Source organism: Vespa crabro, chromosome 8, assembly GCF_910589235.1.
Source record: "Vespa crabro chromosome 8, iyVesCrab1.2, whole genome shotgun sequence".
Taxonomy (NCBI): Eukaryota; Metazoa; Arthropoda; class Insecta; order Hymenoptera; family Vespidae; genus Vespa; species Vespa crabro.
Window position 1 is genome coordinate 6,286,732 of NC_060962.1, and position 12,109 is coordinate 6,298,840.

General features: G+C 25.7%; 1 protein-coding gene across 3 annotated transcripts in view; it reads left to right on the forward strand.

Moving 5' to 3' along the window:
- The window catches only part of LOC124426046 (monocarboxylate transporter 3), a 26,540-nt gene extending 15,756 nt beyond the window's left edge, over window positions 1–10,784 (forward strand). For 2 of the 3 annotated variants that reach the window (XM_046967266.1, XM_046967265.1), the window contains exons 3-12: window positions 449–653; window positions 2,381–2,521; window positions 3,820–4,008; window positions 4,690–4,933; window positions 5,081–5,282; window positions 5,877–6,053; window positions 6,520–6,742; window positions 7,463–7,702; window positions 8,302–8,427; window positions 9,075–9,426. In XM_046967266.1, the coding sequence (XP_046823222.1) occupies window positions 449–653; window positions 2,381–2,521; window positions 3,820–4,008; window positions 4,690–4,933; window positions 5,081–5,282; window positions 5,877–6,053; window positions 6,520–6,742; window positions 7,463–7,702; window positions 8,302–8,427; window positions 9,075–9,235 (1,908 nt within the window). In that variant the 3' untranslated portion in view covers window positions 9,236–9,426. Of the gene's footprint in view, window positions 1–448; window positions 654–2,380; window positions 2,522–3,819; window positions 4,009–4,689; window positions 4,934–5,080; window positions 5,283–5,876; window positions 6,054–6,519; window positions 6,743–7,462; window positions 7,703–8,301; window positions 8,428–9,074; window positions 9,427–10,574 lie in introns of those variants that run through there. The other variant, XM_046967267.1, reaches the window with a different exon arrangement.
- The last annotated feature ends 1,325 nt before the right edge of the window (window positions 10,785–12,109 follow it).

Consider the following 12,109-nt stretch of genomic DNA (forward strand, 5'->3'; position numbering starts at 1 on the left):
TTTTCTTTTTTCTTCCATCACTTTCGATAAAAAATAAATTACGAGGACGAACGCAAATATTCAAATTAAAATGAAGAAGAAAATGAATGAATGAATGAATGAAAGAAAGAAAGAAAGGAAGAAAGAAAGAAGAAAATCTTACGACGAAAATAAAGTGACATAAGTTGCGAGGTTTAGGAAAAATTCGAAAAAAAAAAGAAAAAAGAAAAGGAAAAACGGAAAAAAGAGAAAAAGAAAAAGAAAACGACGAGAAGAGAGGAAAAAGAAAAAGGAAAGAAACGAACAAGTAAAGATACGATAAAAATGTCAACCCTTTTACATTTTCGAACTTTTAATTTTAATAAATAAATAAAAAAGCATAAGAAAAATAAATAAATAAATAGATAAATAAATAAATAAAAAGAGAAAAAAGAAAAAAAACAAAAACAAAAAATTCATATGCCAACAGAGTATCGAGGTCGAAATGGTGGTACCACCGGACGGTGGATGGGGCTGGGTGATCGTTGCAGCATCCTTTCTCTGCAATCTATTCGTAGACGGTATTATTTTCAGTTTCGGAGTTTTCCTCAATGACATCACGGAGGCATTCAATGTGTCGCATGCTAGCGTAGCATTGGTTGGTTCCCTTCAAACAGGATTCTATTTAATGGCCGGTTCGTAAAAAGAAATTTTTATTTTTAGATAATACATTTTATTGAACGTGACAAAAGTTTAAACTTTATTATATCGATTTCTATCGAATTTGAATTCAAGATATTCACTTTAATTCTATTAACGTATTATTTTTAATCGCATTACGATCGCAATATCGTACGATCTTGATCAATATCATTTATTTTAATATTTATAATCTATGTATCTATGTATGTATGCATATATATGTATACATACGTCATCGATTCTTATTGATTCACGTATACGATAGATTATGTTAATCGATTTCTCTGCTAATCCGGTATACATTTCAACGTTAAATAAAATGTTTATCTCATAGGACGTTAGAAGGATAAATGTGATTTTTAACAAGCTGTATAATTAACCAGTTTTCGAACGAGAATAATATATCGATGATCGTTATTATTAGATCTTATTGTCGTATTTGAAAACAAATCGATTTCATAAGCAACTAAAATTTTTATTTATTAAAGTAAAATTATTACGACTTTATTATCTAATGTATTTAATTAATATGTAAAAAATGTATGATAATTAAAACATTTCTATCTTTCATTTGCATATATCTTACATTTATTAGGGATATTAAATAAATGATAAATGTATCAGTTTATTCAAGATAGCTTCGATAATTCTTTTTTTCTTCTTTTCTTTCTCTCTCTTTTTTTTTTTTTTTTTTTTTATTTCTTTTTCCTTAAAGTAAAAAAACAAAGACAATAGCAATAAATCACCTTTCCTTGATATACCTTTATTTTTCAAGAGAAAACAAATTTATTTGATCGATCCATTTAATCGATTTAATGCATTCATATCGATATCGCTTATATTCGTTCTTTTATTTTTTCTTTTTTTGTCTTTTCGATAACTCATAAATGTATCATAATTTCTCTGTTGAAATTAATTCGTAGAAGTAAAAAAAAAAAAAAAAAGGGAAAGAAAAAAATGAAGAAAAAAAGAAAAACAAAACAAAACAAACATCTATCACTTTAGATTATTTACAATCTTTAAAATGTTAAGTAAATATAATCGATAAATCAATTTTTTCTTCAGTGACTTTCTTTTTCAAGTGAAATTATATTACTGAACGAAGTACGAAAAATTATATATATATATATATATATATATATATATATATTATTATACGAAAAATTATATAATAATTATATATATATATATATATATATTATTTTATATATATGCATATATTTAATTGAAAGAATCATTTAATCGAACGATTTGATCGATTCAATACATTGATATCGACTGTCAATTATATTTGTTTTTTTCTTTTTGTCTTTTTAATTGTACAAAAATATATCGCAATTTCTTCGTTAAAATTAACTGATAAAGTAGAAGAAGGTAAATTAAATAATAAATAAAATAAAATGAAATGAATGAAAACAGAAGTAAATAAAAAAAAAGAAAAAAAATAAAAAAAAAAAAAAAAGAAAAGATCTATCACTTAGATTATTTCCAATTTTCATACGTAAAACAATTAAAATCGATAGATCAATTTTCGCTTCATTTTGACTCCTTTTTCCAAATGAAAAATTGTATTATCAAATGAATTAGGAAGAAATACATACATACATATATATATATATATATATATATATATATATATATATATAAATAAAAAAAAATAAACAAATCTTCGAACATATTATTATTAATACTTTATCTTTTTTCTTTTTTCCATTTGCAGGACCATTCGTATCAGCTTTAGCGAACAGATATGGTTTTAGACTGGTAGCAATACTTGGTAGCATACTTAGCTGCCTAGCCTTCGTCCTTTCATACTTTAGTGCGTCCATAGAGTTTCTTTATGTTTCCTACGGTGTCCTCGGTAAGTTATAGGTCTCTTATTGAAAAAGTTACATTTTGCACGAACACTTTTCTACTGCTCCTCGAGGGAAACTTTTAATCCCTCTTCGGTTTATCGGATCTTTTATCAAAAAGGGAAATAAAGGAGTAATAGTAATATTAAAAAAAAAAAAAAAAAAAAAAAAAAAAATGAAAAGAAAAGAAAAAGAAAGACAGAGAAAAAAAAGAAATAAAAAAAAGGGAAAAAAAAATAAAAATAAAATAATCTTTCCTTCGCAAGCTGCCTTCGACGATAAAACCTCTCTCTCTCTCTCTCTCTCTCTCTCTCTCTCTCGTCGTAAACACCATTAAGGTAATGATGTAATCGTATTTAGATAAATTAAATGTACCTTTTTCTTTTCCTTTTTTTCTTCCCCCCCCCCCCCGGCCGCCTATCTTTAAAAATACACAGCAATACACAAGTTCAACTTTTTGAAAAAAAGGGAAAAGGAAAAGGAAAAAAAAGAAAAGAAAGATTTAGTCAAAGGAGTTGACCTTTAATTTTTCTAAGATCGTAAAGCTTTTAGATGCTTCTTATTTATAAAATTTCTTGCAATGGTATTCTCGTATAAATTCGATACGATTTACGTTTTCCTTTTTTTCTTTCCATTCCTCTTTTCTCTTTTTATTATTATTATTATTATTATTATTATTATTATTATTATTATTATATTTAATTGTTATAATTTATATTTTAGAATAACGTATCACAGAGACGGATTTAACTCAATTAAAAAATAAAAACGAAAATATTTTATTTGCCATTCTATTTACATTTTCATACAATTAACTTTCGTAAGCGATATAAGTCTATCTTAAAATAAAAGAAGAGAAAAAGAATAAAACGAATAAAAGGAAAAGATGGAAAGAAAAAGAAAAAGAAAAAGAAAAAAAGAAAAGAGAAAAAAGAACCTTCAGCTTATCTTTGAGAGTATTTATAAAAGTGGTGACATAACGAAATCACTCGTGTTCGTAATCTTAAAAAGAAGTATGAAACGAGCTCATTAACATTTAACAATATTTTTTAAATAGACATTAAGAAATATTATTATCGCATATATGCGATCTTTGTATCGTTTTATTAAAGAGAAAAAGAAAAAAAGGAAAAAGGAAAAAGAAAAAAGAAGAAGACATATTATTAACTATTTAACAAAAAAGTAAAAAAAAAGTAAAAGATTGACGTTTCCTTTTTTACGAAAGATCATTATTACGTTTAAATCATTACTTTGTTTGTTTGTTTGTTTGTTTGTTTGTTTATCTTTATTTATAAATATTATACAGGTGGTATTGGAGTTGGTTTGATATACGTTCCTGCCGTTATAACAACCGGCTTTTACTTCGAAAGATGGCGAGCTTTGGCAACCGGTATCGCAGTGTGCGGCTCCGGAATCGGTGCCTTCTTATTAGCACCGATTTCGGATTTACTTATAAAGTCCTACGGTTGGCGAGGTGCCCTCCTTTTTCAAGCAGGTAAATGAAATATATTATACATACATACATACATTATATGTATATATATAATATATTACTTATATATAATATTAAATATAAATTATATATATATATATATATATACACATTGTATACATATATTATATATATATAAATATATAATTTATATTTAATATTATATATAAGTAAGTTTAAATATATATATATATATATATATATATATATATATATATATATATACAGACATGTAGATATGTAGATATATATACGATACGTACATATGTACATACGTGGAAAGATAAACGTCGTAATATCGAATAAATTTATTATGAAATGAAAAAAAGATTCTCAAGGACCCATCTGATATATGTATTTTTAACGCAATATTTAATTATTTATATAAACTCTAAAATATCATACGTATCGATGATTTCAAGAAAGAGAGAGAGAGAGAGAGAGAGAGAATGAATGAATGAATAAGCTGAAAGTAATAAATTTTTTCTTTTTTAACGACTTCACATTACTTATACGCTTGATAGAGGTCAAAATAAATCTTAATTTAAGGTATAGATATATCATTTTCTCTTTTCTCTAATTTTTCGTTTCGTTCGAAATTTCGTAATTAATAAAGTTTATGTAACAACTTTTATTGCCCTAAAATTATCAATGTCCTAAAGTCCATTCTAATAATCCGGTTAGGAATGCTGTTGAATTGCGCCATATTCGGTGCGATGTTTCGACCATTGAAACCAACGCGAATCAAGATAAAACCAACTCAGGAGAATGCTGTTATCGAGGCAAAAACAACGTTAATCGGTAAAGGTGTTTCGACGGCCTCATTACATTGTGTTCAACCAAACAGAAATGGATTTTTTGGTACCAACAACAACACCGAGTATCCAACAGCGGCACAGCTTATTGGCAGCAGTCCAAATATAGTAAAGTAATTAAAATGAAAATGATTCTTTTTTCCCTTTTCTTTTTTCATTTTCTTTTTCTTTTACTCATTCCCATTTAATTCAACGATTTCAAAATCGATGAATGGATCGGATCGATCGATCGATCGATCGATCATAAATTTTTATTTCAGTACGTCGAAGTCATTGTATTCGCTTCATAAGATACACGTGGAGCCGAGAAATTTAGAAAGAAAGTTGAATACGTCGGAGAAGAGACTATCGGCACCGATATATCCCGATCTCGATATAGATCACGAGGAAACCAAATCGATCGAGGAAGAGAACAATTTACTTGGCGGTGATATGGACAGACTTAATGGCAAAATACCGACGGTGAGATAACGAATGATCGATAATTATTTCAATGCTTATCATCGTTTAACATTTTTCTTTCTTTTCTTTTTCATACGGAATATCATATTATCTATACTAATAATAAAATGAAAAATGACTATGACAAGGATACGCGTGTGTGTGCGGTAATTATGAATATGAATTTCGTAAAAAAAAAAAAAAAAAAAAAGAAAAAAATTAGAAAAAAAAAAAATAATTACGACTTCGGATAATTTATTTGATTATATATATATATTTTATATATTATCATAATTACTGGTTCACATATACTACATGTATAATAAATATATATATATATATATATATATATATAAATTTATTTTATTTTGTTTTATATACATAAATTTTATGTATATAAAATAAAATGATATCTTATGATATTGAAGTTTTGTTTTTCTTTTTTATTTTTTCACAAAAAAAATATATACATATATATAAAATAATATATATATATATATATATATCATGATATCTTGTGATACTGAAATTTTGAAAAAAAAAAAAACAATAGAGAAAGAAATAAATACTTGCTCGTTAATTCAAGTGGACAACTATTGGAAATGATTTTAACAGATACGCAGACATACCATCAGTGGTCGCAGACTTCGTGCAGACTCGGATTGCAGCCAGAAATCTTTTAGAACGTGCAACAGGCGAAATACAACGAGCAAGGATCCCCAGAGACCATTCTACAGAGATGATATTTTTTATGGAGGATCTTTAAACAGATTAGCGCACTACAAGTCTCAAGTAAGTAAGGAATTAACGCGACAATTAGAGAAAATATATAAAGAATGGATATTATTTTTCTTCATTAAAAAAAAAAAAAAAAAAAAGAAAAAAAAAAGAAAAGAGAGAGAGAAAAGCAAACGAACAATTAAACAAAGGAAATTTTGCAATTGTTTCTTATTCATAAAAAAACAACAGAAACTTTCATTATATTTATCTCTTTAAAAATTTTATTTTACGTCTTTAACAATTAGAAACATTTTCTATTCTTTTCTTTTCTTTTTTCTTTCATATTTTTTCTTTCTTTTTTTTTGTATTTTTTTTTTTTTTTTTTCTTTTTTTTTTACATATCCTTAAGATCAAACAACAAATTCTTCCGTCAGATTTTTCTTACCATTAATTGTTTTAATTTCGTAATTTAAGAATAAAAATTCTTTTTGCGAAACGAACGAGCTCGAGGACAATCAATAAATAATTTTATTCGTAGCTATCCTCGGTTGGTTATCATATGTCTGTGACACGATTGCCAACGGCCACCGATGTCGAAGAGGAAAAGAGCGGTAGCTGTTATCTCTGTCCGGAGAGCGTGCGTCGAATTTTGACGACTATGCTCGATCTCAGCCTTTTAAAGAGCCCTTCCTTCCTGATCCTCGCCATTTCCGGTGGGCTCACAATGATGGGCTTTTATACACCTTTCATCTATCTTCCAGGTTTGTTCAATCGATCCTCAATATTATGCGAACTCATATATATATATATATATATATATATATATATATATATATATATATATATATATATATATATATATATATATAAATTAGATTTTAATATCGTTATCAAATAATTAAGATTGCAAATCATACTTGAAGAGGACAATTTCTTTAAATCCAATTATTTATCTCAATTGTTTCTTTTTTTTTTTTTTTTTTTTTTTTATTGCAACAATAATCGCAAAAATAATCTTATCTTTATTATAATACCTTTTTACTCACGTTACAACTTACATGGTGGTCGTTTAATAGATTATCCGAGATTAATATCTCGCGATTGATTGAGAAATATATTTAAAGATAGTTTTTTTAAAGATTTTTTTAATATTCACAAATAATTATTACAATTTTTAATATCCATTTATTTTTGTTTTAGTTTTAATTGTCGATTGCTACATGCATGTACATATGTATTTATATACAGATAATTTTTCTATATATATATATATATATGATTGATTGAAAAATATATTTAAAAATTGTTTAAGATTTTTTTATTATTCTTTTGAATATTTAAAGATATTTATTGAAATTTTTAATATCCATTTGTTTTTATTTAGTTAAAGTTATCAGAAAAAATAAATCTATTTTTATATTTATGTATATAATTGCCATATTTATTATAAATAATTTCTTTTTTCTTTTATTTGTTTTAAGATCGTGCCAAAATGGCTGGAATTGAGGCTTCATCGGCTATGTTTCTCGTTTCTGTCGTTGGTATTGGAAATACCATAGGTCGTGTTGCATGTGGCCTAGCAGGTAGTATACCTGGCGTTGATGCTCTCGTTGTTAATAATATATTTATCAGCATTGGTGGATTATTAACCATGCTATCTGGATTATCATTGACCAAAGGATATCAATTCTTTTACGCCGTCTGTTTTGGTCTCAGTATATGTAAGTAAAAGAACATTAGATCATTAAAATATTTTGTTGTTCTCTTATCAGATTCGAAAGTCATTCGTTCTATTCGCATGATTATAAAAATTTGTTAAGAAACGTACGATGAAAAATAAAACTGGATAATTTTTTTCATTCTTATTTGTCCTGTTCTCTTTGTATTTTTCATAATATAAAATCAAAATCATTTAACAATAACGCCGCGATTTATAAGATGATTAACGCTAAAGAAAGAAAAAAGAAAAAGAAAAAAAAAAAGAAAAAAGTAAATAAAAGTTATTTTTCTTTTTTTCTTTTTTCCTTGAATTCCGACATTATTGAACAAGTAAAAAAATAGCGAAACGCAAAAAAGAAATGATCGCTTTTTTTTATCTCTTGTAAAATTGAATTTTTTTTTTTTTTTTATGAGAGGACAAATCAGAATGCAATATTTTGAAAAAAAAGGAGAAAGGATGGGAGTATTGACCGTTGCTTTTGTATTGTTTCTTTTCGTTTTTAATCAACCATTTTTTTGTTTGTTTTCTCATTTCTTTTCTTTTTTTTCTTTTTTTTTTCTTTTTTTTTCTTTTTTTTTTCTTTCTTTTTTACTTCCATAGCCGTGTTCGCATCGCTGAGATCGATTCTCGTGGTAGATCTTCTAGGGCTAGAGAAGCTGACGAACGCATTTGGATTGCTCCTACTGTTTCAAGGCGTGGCAGCGGCCGTAGGCGCGCCTCTTGCAGGTGATTAGAAAATATCGATCGGCTTTCCTAACGAGATTTCTCGCTGGGTCCACGTTGATAAAACGAGAGTTCGATTAGAAAAATCTATACTGGTCGTCTCGAAATAATTACAATTGAATAAAATTAAATATTCGTAAAAAAAAAAATATATATATATATATATTATGGTATTAGAAGTATGAAATTAATTTTATTACGATTACGAGTTTTTTTTTCTTTTTTTTTTTTTTTTTTTTTATTGAATATTATGATGTAAAAAAAAAACGAATGAAAAATTCTCATTCTTCAAATCTTCCTGGAAAAACTGCGTATCAATGTAGGCCTTTCTTTTCCTTCTTTTTTCTCTTTTATTTGTTTCAATGAAACAACGTCATTTTTGTTTCAATTTTATTTGTTTCAATGACACAACGTTATTTTTGAAAACGTTATATGTACAATTTAAAGAGAAAAATAAGAACGATTTGAAATTAATTTCAGATAAAAGGAGATCGACGCGTTTTCTATTCTATTATTTATAAATTAATAATGTTAGAATATACGGAAAAAAAAGAGGCGGGAGGAGGGGGGGGGTACGGGGGAAGGGGGAAAAAAACAAAGAAAAAAGAAAAAAATTTCTTCTAAATCTTTCCTTTTAATTCTTCAAACAGGAGCATTTAAGGATGCAACGGGTAGTTACGATGCTTCATTCTATCTTTCTGGTAGTTTAATCTTCCTTTCGGCTGCGATCTGTTATCCTTTGAAGAGGGTCAATCAATGGGAGAAGCGCAGAAACGAAAATAAGGGCAGTGATGACTCGTTAAAATCCTGATCGAAAGTGAAAGTACGGACTTCGTATGTTATATGTGTGTGTGTGTGTGTATGCGTATGTATGTATATATATATATATGCATATATACAGTAAATTTATACAGTGGAATCTTCATTATCGAAACAACGTTCTTTTGTATGGAACGTTAATTTTTTCTTTGTTAAAAAAAAAAAAAAAAAGAAAAAAAGAAAAGAAAAGCGAAGAAAAATTTTGGACGTTCCAGTTAATCGACAATCCAAAATTAATTCTTTTTTCTTCTTTTTTTTCTTTTCTTTATATATATATATATATATATATATATATATATATATATATAAAGTAAATATATATTATATATATATAAAAGACAAAAAAAAAATATATATATATATATAGATATGAAATTTGTATTTATAATAATACAACATATTTTCGAGAATATGAAAATCATATTATTCGACAATCGTAATACAACGAAGATATTAAATATATATTGTATATGTAATGTTTAATATATTAATTAATAATACGTAATAATATAATATTGATATGTATATTATTATTATTATTATTATTATTATTATTATTATTATTATTATTATTATTATTATTATTATTATTAAAGATTTATAGTGTTACGGCGTGTCGAATAATTTTATTTTCGCAAAGTTCTTTGATTTTTTTTCGAAGGACCTAAATGCGTTTCGGAATAAAACGAAATGTACACCTTCTAGAGCATTTATTGTTGAAAGATTGAGTTCGTTGAAAGATTTATATAATTGTAGAATAATATATATATATATATATATACATATATGTATATATTATTATTATTATTATTAAGATATTTATGTACCTAAATACTTGCTGCGTAAGCTCGATGTCGCAATATAATTAATGTACATAAATTCATAACTCGTTTAACAACGTCGTTTTCCGCCGTTTATCTTTCTCTTACAACTAAGAGATTATTTTATATTAGCTCGGTTATTATTAATTAGGGCATATGTACTTGTTTCATTGTACATAGATACAATTAACAAACGAGTAAAATTCTCACGTTACCTTGTTATACTCTTATCCCATTATTTTAATACATATACACTATATACACATACATATGCATACACACACACACACACTCACATATATATATATATATGTATACACATATATACAAAAGTTAAATCATTTTTCTTTACGGATTATATTATACCAAATGTTTCGTTTACATTTTAACGATCAGACGTTCTCATTATTATACAATATAATATTATATAAATTACTTTGCAATCAGATTTAACTTGTATTATATATAGATTTATATATATACGCATATATGTTCTTTTTTTTTTTTTAGATTCCTAGAGAATAGAACCATAGAACCGAGATTGTAATTTTTAATGTTCCTAAACGTGTAATAAACGTTCGCTATCGCATTTTAATGATCGAAGCTGATCCTACGATTCTGTTTATTTGTAAACGTAAATAATAATTTTGCCATTATAATATTATTATTATTATTATTATTATTATTATTATTATTATTATTATTATTATTATTATTATTATTATTATTATTATTATTATTAATTATTATTATTATTAATTATTATTGTTATTATTATGCTCGAAATGATATCGGATTTATCTTTTTTTTCTTTTTTTTTCCTTTGCGTTATACAATTTTTTTTTAAAAGTACATATTTAAAGAATACGACTTGAAGAGGAGGCACTGTCCCCCTATCGGGCATTAAAGTATATAAATGTTCGTTCGCAAACATGTTCTATGAAAAATATCGCTTCGAGAACGAATAGAATCGATTGGATCAATAAATATTACATGTAAATGATGTGCAGTAAATTTAAAAGATATCAATGATATAATATACACACCTTGTCGATTTATCTACGCGTAATTACTTGATACGTGATGGCCGCACCCAATCGAGAGAAAGAGCGAAAGAGTGGAAGAGAAGGAAAAAAGAAAAAAGGAAAAAAAAAAGAAGTAATAACGGATAATAATATAAAAGAAATGAAAAAGAGAAAAAAACAAAAAAGAAAAAAAAACAGAAATATATAATTATATATACCAATCTTATACACATCGCGTATCGACTTAATAAAGCATCTGATTATAAATTATTTATTATCATTTTCTTATTATCGTTTTTATCAATTTTCTTTTTTGATTTCGTACACTGCAAAACGTACGCATTTTCTCACTACAATATATGCGCTGCTTTATATATATACATATACATATACATATATATATATATATATATATATATATATATATATATATATATAGAAAATACGCATGTTTCTATCGGGTGGAAAATATTTTTATAATGGAGAAATTATTTTTCTTTTTTCTTTTCTTTTTCTCCTTTTTATTCATATTACTGAAAAAAATTTGTTTATTGTGTATATATATATATATATATATATATATATATATATATATCACTCTTTTTTCTCTATCACATTCTCTCTCTCTCTCTTTCTCTCTCTCTCTATCTATTTCTTTATATTATATATATATATATATATATATATATATATATATATATATATATATATTATTGTTAGAAATACATTAAATATATTACGTAATTACTTGCCTCTTATATCATTTCAAAAATTTTCACATTGTTAATTCATAAGATTTTTGAATATCGTTAAATATAAATTCAACGTATTCAATTGGTATTTAATGTCGTCGCAATTTAAAACGACCTTGTAGAATTTCAAATGGAATTGAATAAATGAAATTGAAATGTGTATAAGAAGATACAACGATGATATGCAGATATTTAGATACATGGATACTTTTCTAATTCTGACTTTTTATGAACTCGAGCAAGCGTTCGTGTTCGAGAGGAAGAGAAC